Source organism: Gigantopelta aegis, chromosome 3 (genome assembly GCF_016097555.1).
Source record: "Gigantopelta aegis isolate Gae_Host chromosome 3, Gae_host_genome, whole genome shotgun sequence".
NCBI lineage: Eukaryota > Metazoa > Mollusca > Gastropoda > Neomphalida > Peltospiridae > Gigantopelta > Gigantopelta aegis.
The window spans coordinates 26,383,765-26,398,878 of NC_054701.1; the positions used below are offsets into that span (position 1 = coordinate 26,383,765).

The 15,114-nt window shown below is 41.5% G+C and overlaps 1 protein-coding gene across 1 annotated transcript in view; it reads left to right on the plus strand.

The window, feature by feature from the left end:
- LOC121367775 (UDP-xylose and UDP-N-acetylglucosamine transporter-like) overlaps positions 1–15,114 on the plus strand; it is a 46,017-nt gene that overhangs the window by 27,296 nt on the left and 3,607 nt on the right. Inside the window, exons 6-9 of the mRNA XM_041492137.1 lie at positions 8,343–8,400; positions 8,988–9,097; positions 10,116–10,191; positions 10,754–10,829. Of these exons, the coding sequence (XP_041348071.1) occupies positions 8,343–8,400; positions 8,988–9,097; positions 10,116–10,191; positions 10,754–10,829 (320 nt within the window). The remainder of the gene's footprint in view (positions 1–8,342; positions 8,401–8,987; positions 9,098–10,115; positions 10,192–10,753; positions 10,830–15,114) is intronic.

Sequence of the window (15,114 nt, forward strand, 5' to 3'; positions counted from 1 at the left end):
TATCTTCATGTCCCGATACATGTTGATTACCATCGCTACCTGAGGTTTGTGCTACAGGGTCGTCATTACGAATGGACAGTCCTGCCTTTTGGAATATCCGTTCACCAGAATTATGGCTCCGATGTCCCGCTTCCTGCATTACAGAGATATCTCCTTTTACCCGTACCTCAACGATTGCCTGATGAAGTGTCAGAGCAAGACACGGCTTACTGCACACATTGCCTTCATCATGGACTTTCTCAAGCGTCTAGGTTGGATCATCAACATCGAGAAATCTCGGCTGACTCCCACGCAGTCTCTACAATTCATAGGAGCCTGTCTTCGACCCGACCTGGGCCTAGTTCAAGTTCCTCTCGACCGTTGGGAGAAGATCCAAACCATGGTTTCCAGGGCCTTAACCGCTCCGAACCGCTCCACAGTTGGCAGTCTCCTGAGTCTCCTCACTTCAGCCCAGGATTTGACACTCAGAGGTCGTCTACAGCTCCGGCGGTTGCAGATGTTTCTCAATCCATTTTTTCCGCTTCAACAATTCGGACTTGATCATCTCTCTCCCAGACGATCTCCGGTCCAGCCTGCAGTGGTGGCAACTCCGATCGAACGTCTTAGAAGGAGTCTCTATGCGGCCCTTCCAAGCCACTCATCACCTGTTTGTCGATGCGTCACTAGAATGTTGGGGAGCCCATCTCAACGACCAGACTACCTCGGGGCTGTGGTCTCCCGGCGAAGTCGGACTCCACATCAATCTGTTGGGAGTTGTTGGCAGTCTACAACGCAATCCTTTATTGGTGACAGATGTTGACAGGAGCCTCTCTCATGGTAGCCACAGACAGTATCACCGCAGCGGCTTACATCAGTCGCCAGGGCAGAACACACTCCAGCAGTCTGCTGCAGTTGACTTATCGTCTTTACAAGTTGGTCAACGACATTCCTCTTCAACTTCGGGCTCGCCATATTCCAGGGGTCTCCAATGTGTTAGCCGATACGCTGTCTCGCCCGTCATCTCCACAGTCGACGGAATGGATGCTCCATCTGGAAGCGTTTTGATGGGTGTGCGACAAACTTTGGACACCAAACATCGACCTCTTTGCAACACGATTCAACCATCAGTTGAGGGTTTACGTGTCTCTGGTGCCAGATCCCGACGCCATGGATCTCGACACCTTGGCCATCAGCTGGGAACGGATGGATGCGTACACTTTTCCTCCACCCATCCTCCTTCCCAGGGTGCTACAGAGGTTTCAGCTGTACTCTTGTCATCTGCTACTCATTGCTCTGATGTGGCCATCCAAGGTGTGGTATCCAGATCTCATCTGTCTTGCCGATCCGCATCCACTACCTCTGCCAGACTGGGATCATCTGTTGCTGCATCCCATGTCCAGACTACACCATCCACATGCTCAGTTGTTCAAACTGCACGCGTGGACATTATCTCCAAGAGTTTGAGGAAGAAAGGCTTTTCTTCTCAGTCCACGGCAGCCATTTTTGCGGCTTACAATATCAGATGGCTTTGTTTTCACCGATGGTGTGTCTGGCAGAAACTCAAACCTCAGACGATTCGAATACCTCGTCTTTGCTGTATCTACATAACTCCTTAAAATTGAATGTCTACCATTGCTGGATACGTTTCCATCGCTCGTTCGTGATGTCACTATCTGAACGGATTATCGAGTATTCCTGAGATCCATAAAATGTCAAGGGTTTCGCCTTGAAGATCAGGTGACCGTTTTCGCCCACCAAAATGGGACTTCTTTGTGTACAGCATTGTGGACCGCACCTTATGAGTGATCGAATCACTTCCTTGCAAGTGACTCGGAAGAAACTTTGCCACCCTGCCCGTGCTCAGAACTCCATGCTCTTGATCTGGACTTGGTGCGTTTTTGAGATCATCATGCAGTTCACCTTGGGGTACTCATGAACTTTGTGGCAAAAAACCAGTTACTCAGGCCTCGTTCGTATTTCGTACCCATTCAGCACATTCTAATGTTTCTGGGCTACCATATTTGCTAACTCATTGAGGATATCTCCACAGAAGACGTTGAGGGTGTTCCATCATCTGGGTCCAGTTGTTGCTGCGGAGAACACTGCAATCCTGTAGGGTCGTTGATATCTAACATTCTGGGCTGCTACCGCATGTCCAAAGAATTGACAGGTGAGGATTGCTTAAACTTTAGTTTTTTGCACAGTTACGCATTGGTCCGGAACCAGATAACTTTTACCCCTGACTGCATGTGTTATGTTGTCGTTATTGAACTAACTGACAAAAAAAACCTCAGGGGTTTGGTCAGTTCAATGTTTTGACCGAAGTACCTCATTAAGTTGTCGCTTGTTATTACTAACACTTCAATATGTAGGGGGTTACCTAACACCTGCATCCCTGGTGGCTACGTCTTCCTACCCTGTCAGAACCAGCATGAGATGTGGCATTCTGCCTCCTGGTCCATGTGTTCTAGGAGCCGTACCTGCCACTGCTGACAGATGCCACCATTCTTGTTGTTGTTACTAACATCACCTGCATTGGTCTGTGACGGGCATCCCCATGAGGAGGGCTTACCATGGTTGGCCTAATTCTTCCATTAGTCAGCCTCTATCCGGGGAGTTATCAGAAGCATCTACAGATCTCGGCACCCACCACCATCTGTTGAATGCTGCACTTGTTCGAGGACAGGTAATGTGAAAAGAAATGGAGAAAACTTGGAGTGTTTTCTCTTTTATGGATACATTACCTGTCCTCAAGATTTCATCCTGCTCGAGCCTCCCCACTTCCTGTTCTCCATGCGATGCGCTCAGGGAAAAAGAAGGAAGTTACAGTCATGTGACCGGAACTAGAGAGCAGTATGCAGTAGAAGAATTTAGGCCATCCCATTGGCTGTTGGGATGTTCGGACCAGAACACTTGCGTTGGGGGGGGGGGGGGGGGGGGGGGGGGGGGGGTGCACTTGTTTGAGGACAGGTAATGTATCCATAAAAGAGAAAACACTCCAAGTTTCCCCCAATTTTGTAGTAACTTCAAAAAATATTTTTCATTTTGCGTTAGTTGAAAATAGTCTGCAAAACCTAATTATTCTGTCTGGTTTATTTTGCCAGATAAAGTTAAAAAACATTTTATCTGTTTGTTTTATCATTTTGTCTGGTGGGTTAGGCAGTGAAATTAGTAAGTGTGTTAATTTGGGAATAATTAAGGATTTTAAAACAACTATTCTACCAAACACAGTCAGTTTTCTATAGTCCAAAGTTTTATTAAATTTTTTATTTCATTAATTTTTATTTCAAAATTGATTGCAGTAATTTGTTTCAGGTCAACTGAAAATTTTATTCCTAACAATTCAAAATGTTCTGCACCCCATTCTAATTTCCATCTTACTTGATGATAAACCTCTTTTGAGAACTTTTTACTGCCTATCCAAATGACTTTCGATTTCGAATAGTTTATCTTCAAACCAGAAGCATTAGCATGTACATGTAGGATTTTTAAGGTATTCTCAAGGGATTTGGGACATCCATCTAGAATGAAAGTTGTGTCGTCTGCATATTGAGATAAGAGGAATTCCTCTCCACTAATTTTTAAACCATTTATATTTTTAGAATTTCTGATTAATATTGCGAGGATTTCTGCACATAAAATAAAAAATATATGGTGAGAGAGGGTCACCTTGTCTACATCCATGTTCTAAGTTGAAGCTTTCTGATAAAAGTCCATTTTGAAGTACTCTTGAAGTTGAATTGTTATAGAGGGGTTTTATCCAGGGGTTTTTTGGTTTTTTAGGCATGGGATTTTTAATCCAGATACCGACTCCAAACCCTGAGTGAGTGCTTCGCAAGACTCAATGGGTAGGTGTAAACCACTTGTACCGACCAGTGATCCATAACTGGTTCAACAAAGGCCATGGTTTGTGCTATCCTGCCTGTGGGAAGCACAGATAAATGATCCCTTGCTGCTAATCGGAAGAGTAGCCCATGTAGTGGCGACAGCGGGTTTCCTCTCAAAATCTGTGTGGTCCTTAACCATATGTCTGACACCATATAACCGTAAATAAAATGTGTTGAGTGCGTCGTTAAATAAAACATTTCTTTCTTTTTATCCAGTTTTTAATATCTATTAATAATAACATACCAGGTATATTTTGTTCTTCTGTGTACTGCAATATATCATATTAATAATAACATACCAGGTATATTTTGTTCTTCTGTGTACTGCAATATATCGTATATTAATCTTATATTTTCCCCAATATATCTACCTTTTATGAAACCAGTTTGATCACTTGCAATAAGTTTGTCTAATACATTTTTTATTCGATTTGCTGTGCATCCAGAGTACAATTCAACAGAGTAATTGGTCTCCCAATTCTTAAAAAATAGTTTTGGTTTATTTGGCTTTGAGATACAAGTGATCACGCCTAATTTTTTTAGCATTTGACTTTTCGCTTATACTGTAACTAATTAATTGACCATATAATAAAATAATATCGTTCCAGAAAAATTAAAAAAACTCTGCTGTAAACCCATCTGAACCAGGGCTTTTGTAATTTTTAATATTTTTTTAGAAAAACTAATGCTTCAGAATCACTAATTTCACCTTCTAGTTCTTCTGCTTCATCATTACTGAGTTTGTTAAAATTGATGTGTGTTATAGTTTCCATAAAGTTATCATCAATTTGCTTATTTCCTTTGGCAGGCCTTCTAGAATACGGTGGCCCGATGCCCGAGGCCAGTGTTTTTTGGATTCGGGCCAGTAAAAGTTACTTTGTGTAATCCCGATGGCAAGTGGTAAAGTAAAAAAAAATAAAAAAATCTACAACGCTACCTCCTACGATCTTACGAAAACAAAAGAAACATCTACAAGTCACTTCTTTCGATTTGCTATCACATGTATGCAGTATTTCACTAACAAATAGTTGGCTGCCAGCAATCTCTGATCCAGCCATGACATCAATATACCTACTGATATAACTTTATTAAAGTTATAAAGTGTAAACATTGGAAAAACAAAAGTTCATTGTTTTGCTGCCATTTTGTTTTTTACACTGGAATCCAAAGATTTGTTACTCTAATACTAATAATATGCAAAACGGTAACCAGTCTTCTATTAGTTTTAAAGGTTGCATGTCACTATTTACAAATACTTTAAATGTGTAAATTATTAATTTAATTTATAAAATATGACATAAATTGCAATTTTTTTTTTTTTAAAAAGCTTAGGAACACAGTAACATGAAATAGATAAATTTAACAAAGTACCCAAATTGAAAAATTACTAATATGGTGTGTGTGTTGTTGGGGGGAGTGTGGGGGGGTGGGGGTGGGGGTAAGCCTTAAACTGCAATACATGTACACTTTATGCTAATAAAGGTTCTTAATTGTTTCTTTTCTCTTTTTGTTTTTTGAGGGGGGTGGGGGGGGGGCGAGTTCCCATTCATAAGTAAATAAATAATGCTGTTAATTGTTGTAATATATCGGTAACATGGATTATTTTTTATAACTTAGGTGGTTTTAGTGGAAACAATTATTTTAAAATTAGGTACCGTAACTTTATTCTAAACTGATGAAAATTATTTGCATATTTTTCTAAACAAACCATAAAGCATGCCCAATGAGTATATCTGTTGTGTAAATTGACAAATTGATTAAACATGATCTCAGTATGAAAAATGGACATTAAAAAGTTAATTATTTTAATTTACTGGGTTGTTTTTTTGTTTTATCAACAGTTAAAATTGGGCAAGTGAATTTTTCACCATGGCCAGTGAATTTTCAAATCCACTGGCCCTATGGCAAGTGAATTTTAAAAATATTCTAGAACCCCTGCCTTCTGAGTAGAGAGTTTGGTAAAATAGTTTTGTTTCTTCTAAGATATCTTTTTGAATGGTTATTATTTGTCCATTACCTAACTCTATTCTAGAAATTAGCTTACTAGTATAGTTACGTGATTCCATGTTACAAAAGTATTTAGTAGGTTTTTCTCCTTCTTCGATCCATTTTAGTGGGGTTTTTTCTTAATTCTATTAATTTGTTTCATTTTAGTTAATCTTGTTTTCATCTTCTTGTAATTGTTTAATTTCTTCAATTAATTTAGTCTTTAGTATATTTTCTGTTTTCTTTTTAAAAACTAAATATGATATTGTTTTCCTGCATATTTCCATAACCCTCTACCTCTTTGAAAATGACAGAACTTTAATTGCAGTACTACACCTGAATGATCAGATCGATAACTATTTTCAAACATTATCTCATGTATGTTAGCCATTAGATTTTCAGATAAAAGATAAAAATCCAACCTCGCTTGTTTAAGTGGATTTGTTTTAGTCCAAGTATATTTCCTGAAGTTAGGGTGTAGTTCTCTGAATGGATCTTTAAAACCAAATTTTTGTTTGTTTCATTTTTTAAGGAGCTTACTTCAAATGTGTTGTTGTAAAATGTTGCCCAAAAGAGGCAGGGCTTTAAATTAAGGTATGTTTGTTTGCCATGAACAAGTGATTTTTTTTAATGTAGGACAAGTAAATTGATCTAAAAACTTGTCTGTACATTTTAACTGAAAATTATAATATACTCTGTCAAAAAAGAAATGCATAGGTGATGGGGAAAGAAGAAAAGTGTTTTTTTGTAATGCATAGGTGATAGGGAAAGAAGAAAAGTGTTTGATTTTACAAAATATCGGGGGGGGTTTTGTACAATGTTGCTGAATGACCATGTTTGTTAATGTTCCTGGAATGGGACAGCATGCCCAAATGCACCCTAAAACAAATTTAACGCACATTGTGTGTCAATTGCTGGAAATCGGCGTGAAATGGTTAGATTTTGGCAAATGCACATGAAACTCGGAGAAAAGATTGGGGTAGTGATGGGTATTTAAAGCTGCAATGCTCGCAATGATGCCTCATTTCCATTTCAACGTAGGCAAGTTACAAGATGCCAAGACTAAGCCTGCTGAATCGAAACATTGCAATAGACCACCTCCAGTTAGGTGAATCGCAGTCAGCAGTCGCACACCACATGAACGTCCATCAGAGCACCATTTCACGTCTCTGGGACAGGTACCAGCAGTTTCAATCAGCTGAAGACCGGCCCAGAAGTGAAAGACCTCGCATAACAACTGCAGGACAAAATCGCTACATCCGGGTTCTGCACTTGCGTCACCGAACTGCCACAGCAACAAACACTGCTGGATGCATACCTGGTTTGAGACGGGTGTCTGCACAAACCATTCGGAACCGACTTCGAGAAGCTGGTTTACAGGCTAGGAGACTATATGTTGACCCTGTTCTGTGACATCAACATCGACATTTGTGTGTTCGCTGGTGCACGAATGTACAGGGGTTGAACTTAGGAAATATTTCCTTCTACAGCGACGTGATGGATGACAACATGTTTACAGATGCCGCAATGAACGTTTTGCCAACAACTAGGAGTGTCAGGATGTGGGAGCCATCTCATACACCGGCAGACATGAACTTGTGTTCATACAAGGCAACCCGACAGCTGTATGCTACCGGGATGAAATTCTTCGCCATCACATGCTTCCCATTTTGGATCGACAGAGAGGACTCTTTCAGCAGGACAATGCCAGGCCTCATACAGCACGTGTAACAATGAATTTCCTACAGAATGAGAACATTAATGTGCTGCCATGGCCATCAAGATCGCCAGATCTCAACCCGAAATAAGCGAAATATTAATGGAATTATCTCTTTAATACAAAGTGGCATAATTTTGTTATTTATGATCGTAACACAGTCAAATTTGACATGAATATGTGACAATGTTCTTGCTATGGGATGATGGCAGTGGAGGCATTTTCGTCAACAAACAGCGTCACGCGAGGGCGCTGAAATCAGTACCTTGTGTGGCCACCAGCAGCAGCAATCACTGTGCGACATCTCCTTGGCATAGACTGAATGAGTCTCTGAATCTGGGCACGTGGATTCCTAGCCCATTCTTCCTGCAGTGCATGTGACAGTTGCGGAAGTGTCTGAGGCTCCTGGTCGCGCTGGCGTACACATGCCACTTTGTATTAAAGAAATAATTCCATGAATATTTCGCCTATGCGTTTCTTTTTTGACAGAGTGTATTATATTGACAAAAATATCATTTATTCATGGATTCGTGTTTTGTGGCTTACATATAATGAGACCATTGAAATAGTGCTTGATTCTTTTAACAGAAACATTCAGGTAGGACCAGCACCTTTCAGAATGGACAAGTAAAAAGTAAGAGGAACTTTCCCAACAGAACAAGAGACTTGATGTAGAAGTCTGATGTGTGTACTTTATGTTTTGCTGTTGTTATTTATATCACACTTCACCATTTAACATTATTGATAAACATTTGGGTTTTTTTATCTTTAAGGAATCTCATCCAAACCACACTGGAGATGTAATGTATGATTTTCTCATATGGCTTGTTGGTAAGTTTATTTGTTGGTATTTGAAAAATAATAATTTAGGGATTAAAATGGTTTTAAAATATTGTTAAAAATATGTATGAATTGTGTTAAAAAAATATGCTGCCAAATTTTGCTTTTTGTAGCCAAACAAAATAAATGATGTTTTAAAATAGTGACCGTCAAATTATTTTTGCAGAAAATTTATTTCTCCTAATTTATTTTCACCATCGGGTTCAGTTTGTATATACTGAATCCTGTAATCAAGTTAGGTTCCAGCCACTAAGAATTGAAATTTTGCATAGTCCATTTTTGGGTTACTTTTTCCAAACTGTTTTTATGTAACACATTTCATTTTACATAGCCTGTTATGAGCATGTAAATTATGTCCTAAATTTAATCTGTCAACAAAAATGTATTGTTCTTGCAATTTTTCCCATCCCAGTAACTGGTACATCAAAGGCTGTGGTATGTATTGTCCTGTCTATGAAAAAGTACATATAAAATGTTTCTTACTGGTTATTTGTTAAAAGTAATAACCATTTGTTAGATACCAAATAGCCATGCTTTAATATGTGCTAATGTGTCATTAAAGATTTATTTTCCCCCAGGATTAGGTATGCTAGTGTTTTGCCTCATGATGACCGCATGGATGGGAATATTTCAAGAACAGACATACCAGAAGTTTGGAAAACACCCTAGTGAGGCCTTATTCTACAATGTGAGTATTGCTGCTGATGCATACACTTTACATGTTGATGGACTTTTCCATTTTCACCATCCATTTGTACCTAATTTACAAATTCTCTTAAGAATGTCTTAAACAACATCACATGTTCCTTGCTGGTCTTTTACCATTGCACTGTCAGATTGCAAAGTTGCAAGAGTTTAATGAATTAGTCCCCAGCTGAACACTGGGTTGTAGGTTCGATTCCCAATCAGTGGACTTATAGCCTTGTTTGACCTGCAAATCATACAGCAGGCTTTAAAGTTAAAAATATGTATCTGAAAGAAAATTTAACTGCTTTAGCATAAACTGATATTTGACAAATCTTTAGGTAGTACTAAACCAAATAACTTCCAGCTGGGTCAAAGTTTGATGTGCACCTAACTTTTGATAGAGAAGTGAACACCACAAGTCCTGTGATTGGTGATAAATGTGAGTGTGTTGGTTGTAAAAACAAATAGTTTCATCTGGGCAAAAAATGTATGTAATTTTATTTCATCTAGTACCACTGTGTCAAGTAGCCGTATGCTTAAAACATGTACGGGGTACCTGTGAAAAAAAGTACTCAAATTTTGTGCAGGACTAGGGTAGTCATAAACACTACCCGTTATCTCAGAAATGAGCAGCATGACCCACAATGTTTTCTGATTCACTTTAATGGTGAGGGGTTTGTAGTATTTATATCCATGGTGTTTATGTCGATTGATACGCTGCAGATACGAGTTTTAGCCACATATGTTACTATTGTCTTCTATGGGATTTGATTTGGTAGTATACACCCTTTACTGCTACTTCAAGTTCTTGTGCAGGGGTGGTGGGTAACTAGACTGTCAAGAGCAGAGTTTTTAGGTGTTGGTCATGCTCCTCTGGGAAAATACATTTGAAAAAAAAAGAAAATTTGTTTTGACTCAGTGCGGGGGGGGGAGAAGGAAAGGGTTGCATTTGTCATTGTGTTAATTTTAATTTGGTGTAAGTTACAGTCCTTTAAACTGTATTTTTTATTTACTTTCAGCACTGTTTACCACTTCCACTTTTTTTGTTCCTTGCCAAAGATATTTACAATCACGTAATACTCTTAAACAGCTCAGGTAATAATACTTATTTTCTTATAAAACGTTTTATTTCTCAAAACTAGAAACAAGTCATATTCCCCTATTACTTTTCTGTAGTAGTGAAAAATAATTTTTGTAGTGCAATATATCAAGAAAGGAAATAACTCCTGAGGCTATGTTTTGGAGAGATTTGATACATATTATTGATGGTCTTTGTTCATTCAATAAATAGCGAGATAACAGACCACTTTGCATTGATATAGCCATCAGGTGGGCCCATTCGGCTATTTCCTGTTCCAGCCAGTGCACCATTACTGTTATATCAACGGCTATGGTATGTGCTATCCTATCTGTGGGATTGTGCATATAAAAGATCCCTTATTGCTAATCAAAAAGAGTAGCCCATGAAGTGGCGACAGCGGGTTTCCTGTCTCAATACCTGTGTGGTCCTTAACCATATGTCTGATACCATATAACCATAAATAAAATATGTTGAGTGCATCGTTAAATAAAAACATTTCTTTCTTTGAGAAAGGACTTTTGAATATGTGTTTTTGAAATGTTTATGATATATAAAAGCTGTTTGGTTATTTTTCAGATCCTGTGTTAATACCCATTCTGGAGTTTAGTATACCAAAAATGTGGATTTTCCTCATCTTCAATAATATTACACAGTATCCTTTTAAATATTAACTTTTACATGCTTAAGGTTCGTAAACAGGGCAAGTGCGTTGAGCGTGTAAGTATCCATGTCATCATTCAAGGCAAAGTTCATCGTTTTAGAAACAATTATCAGTAAGAGGCACTTATCGGTAATGTTCATTGTGGTTTTAATTTGACAAGTTCATGGAAGGAGATTTGAATAAGAATGTGCCAAGCTGAAGGTCCTAAAATAATTGTCTATTTTTCATGGGTCAGCTAATAAACTGGTAAACAAAGATTTCATTTTCAGGGCTTGAAATGAGGGATTTGACTTATAGCCAAGATCAACAGGCAAAGAAGCCAATAAACCATACCTAGTTGCAAAACCTTTCGAGTCCTCCCATGAAATATTTCAGTGTTTAACTACCATTATTGTCACCAAACTAGTGTTTTTGTGTAATTTTATTACCCTCTTATAAGTCAACCCACCAAGTTATGAAATATTTTGTTGAAAAAAAAACCTTTTAGGCAGTTGAAAAAGTATATCATATTTAGTTTTTCTAAATGTTTGGTAATTATCAAACATGTTAAGGAAGAATTCAAAAGGCACTGTATATTTTATGCTGAACAGTTAAAAATCAGAACATCATATTCAGTTTTCTTAATCATTTGGTGATTGATGTACCCCAGGACCATAATTTTTAGATGTTTCGTTCCAGCCAGTGCACCATGACTGGTATATCAAAGGTCGTGGTATGTACTACCCTGTCTATGGGATGGTGCATATAAAAGATCCCTTGCTGCTAATTGAAAAGAGTAGCCCATGAAGTGGCGCCAGTGGGTTTCCTCTCTCAATATCTGTGTGGTCCTTAACCATATGTCTGATGCCATATAACCGTAAATAAAATGTGTTGAGTGTGTCGTTAAATAAAACTAGTCTTATTCAACTTACCGTACTAGCACAACAACAATGCTATACGACCCTGAGTTATAACCTCCACTGCAGAATTATCTCCCCTTGCCGGATGTATAACCTACACCCGCGAATGGGTAGACCGTATATCCTCGTTTTTTTATTCTGCAGTCCTCCATTGCAGTCGTGTTCGAGTTCTGTAGTATTTTTTTTTTGTCAAATTGTCAAATTGTTTATTAATTTGTAATTTTGTTTTACTCTGTCATACGAGGTCTTTTGGGTGATTTACACGGGGGGTTAATGTCTGACACGGCTTCCTTGAGCTCCAACCGGTTGGTTTGTGTGTGCCGAGGGGGGTTGTCTGAAACGACTGCCCCAGTTTGATCAGCATTTGTTATGTTGGGCATGTCGTTCTTGTTGTTTTGAACGCCAGTGTCATATCTGTGTAAATTGGTCCCCCGCCATGTGGGGTAAGGCTAAGAACCTGTCAAAAGACGCCGAGCATAAGAGGATGATTAGACATGAACGGGACGGGCGGAACACAGTGGCAACCTCCGGGGTCGTGCTCCATACCGATTTGCCGTCGGTCGGCAAGTCGGTGTCCAGTTCAAAGAGCTCGCGGACAAGTGGTAGGCGCAAGGGCACCACCTCGTCTGTTCGCCATCTTCATGCTGATACCAGTAAACCCGAACCGCCGCTTGGCGCGGAAGGGGTGCTATTGCTCCCTGCTTCAGCCGAAGGTTTCTTCTAGGTCGGGCTCCGTTCCACCTGGGCATTTGCTTTTGCCTCCGTCGGTGGAGGCGGCGCCTGTTACGGTTGTAACGGGGGCGTCAGTCGGAGGGAGTGCAGTCGTGGCAGGAACGACTGTGTCTCTCAGTTCTGACTCCCATCTTGCAGATGGGGGCAGGGTTATCAGTCCTTCTGTGGAGGGGTCGATTAGCTCTAGAATGAAGTCCGCTTCGCGGCGCCGTTCGTCTCACCAGACTTTTGGTGGAGGGTTGGTCATGGCGTCCGAGGGCGCCGTTTCGGCCAACGCTTCTTTCGGCGGTACTTCGGTGATCGAGTGATCGAGTCTCACAACGTTGTCTCAGTCACGGAGCTGGATGGCGTTGTTTCGGGTGCGACGCCAGTGGGCGTCCCTTCTGTTGTTGGGGCGCCTGTACAGCGTCATCAACTTTTAGATCGTTCGCATGTGGCTACATCAACTGGGTTGGCTAATCCACACGTGGTATTTTGGGTTCAGAATTCAGTGCAGGATTCGTACGTGTACGAATTTCCTGACGGTCCGGTTCAACCGACACCACCAGTCCCGTTGTCTGCTTCGGCAGGGATCAGGGAAACTGCAGCTTTCTTGGGTGCGCCTGTGTCTACACCGATGGTCAATCCGGACCTGTCAGATCGGGGTAGAGGTTCCAGGCGTTATCCCTCGACTGCGTGGGCGGAACCTTTCGTTCAGGGTCCGGTGGTTTCAGGTCGCCCTCAGGGGCGGACTCTCGGGGTGGGGGGACTATGTTTCTCTTTTTGAGAATTTCATGGCCTGGCTAGGGGAATCGCCTATACCAGTCCCTCCACCGCCGGGGTTGGACCAGTTCGCGGATTCGGCCGGTCCGCATCGTCCTGCCCATGCAGTTTCGTTTCTGTTACGGTCAGCGCATGGCGCGTCTTTTGAGAAAATTTCTTCTTCGGAAGAGGATTTTCCCCTCGAATCAGTGTGTGGTTCGGGGGAAGGGTCGGCACCAGGTTCGGTGCTCGATGAGATTCCCATTTTTGCTGATGATACGCCAGACGGCTATTATGATTACCAGGTGGTTCTTGGTTTTGTACGGGAACAGGTCCGACTGGTGTGCGCGGATGCAATTCCGTCGGAGGAGGCTGTTCAGTCTTACAAGGGTGTTTCGTTTGGAAACCGGCCTTTAGCGACGGACGCTCTGCGGCAGGATTTCAGCTTGCCGTTAGCGCACGAGGCACATGAATCTCTTGCGGAGATTAGATTGATGCTTTGATTGCAGGTAGCAATCGTATTTTGGGGGGCGGTAATGGAAGAGTTTCCGGCAGCGTTGGCTACCGGGAAACTGTTATCTGCGGCGAAGGTTTTGTCTTCGTATAAGACATTGGGAGGTCCTTCCTTTCACATCCAGCGGTCGTTTCCGCTAGGGTGAAGGCAGACTGCCACCCATCTACTAATGTCAGTGTGCCACTCACGGATTTAGAGACTTTGGAGAGGTTATCTAAACTTCTTTTTCAAGTCAATAATCATTTAGGTATGTTCCTATTTGGGTTAGATAAAGCAGTCATGGGTCTTCCGCTGATGGTTAAGGGTTGTTTGTTGGTGGCTTCTAAAGCCTCTCATCACGTCGCTCAGCTTGCTGGGCATGTTTTTGCCAACAGTCTACTTCTGCGTCGGGATCACTACCTAGCGGGACTGAGAGTGATGGGTGTGGTTAAAACCTACTTTCGTAGTCGCTCAGTAAGGGAAACCTTACTTTTTGGGACCAATTTTAACTTGGTCATGGACCAAGAAGCGGCGAAATTCGTCCCTGCTGCTCAGTCCCGAACTGCTCGTAAGCGCCAGGCGGCGTCTACTTTTAAGCCGCCACCTGTTAAGAAATCGACTTTTCTTGACAGTTATCAGATCCCTGTGGTGTCTGTCGACAAACGAGTACTGGTGGAGAAGATGGTTGTCGAGTTTCTCGACAAGAAAGCCATCCAGGAGGTAGATTTGGGCACTCCTGGATTTTATTCCCATCTGTTCTTTGCCCAGAAGAAGAATGGCGAGTGGCGACCAATTCCAAACCTGAAGCCGCTGAATTCTTACGTCATTATTCCATCTATGAAGATGGAGACGGTTCAGTCTGTTCGCACTTTGCTTCAGGTGGGGGAATGGGCGGCGTCCATCGATTTGAAGGACGCTTACTGCATGTTCCAATCCATCGGGATTTTTGGAAGTACTTACAGTTCCTCTACGACGGCAGAGCTTACGAGTTTCAAGTTCTGCCGTTCGGATTGGCCACAAGTCCTCACGTCTTTCCTCGGGTAGTAAAGGCAGTGGTGGGGCGTGTACATCTGTTGGGTATACAGATGCACAATTACCTGGACGATTGGTTAATTCCGGCGGCGTCACAGACGGCATGTCTCATGGGCGTGGAGTTCGTGATCGACATGATTCTCCGATTGGGGTTTATTCCCAATTGGGTCAAGTCGGAATTAGTGCCAACGCAGGTTTTCACTTATTTCGGGGTGGTTTTTAACCTTGTGGAGGCCTCTTCTGGTGGAGCAAAGTGTGTCAGTGCGCATGCTCCATGTGTTGATAGGCCATCTCGAATCGCTGGTGGCACTGAATGTGCGGTTCAGACGGTTCAAGAGACCGCTTCAATGGCATTTGTCCCGAGTGTGGGATGGTCTCA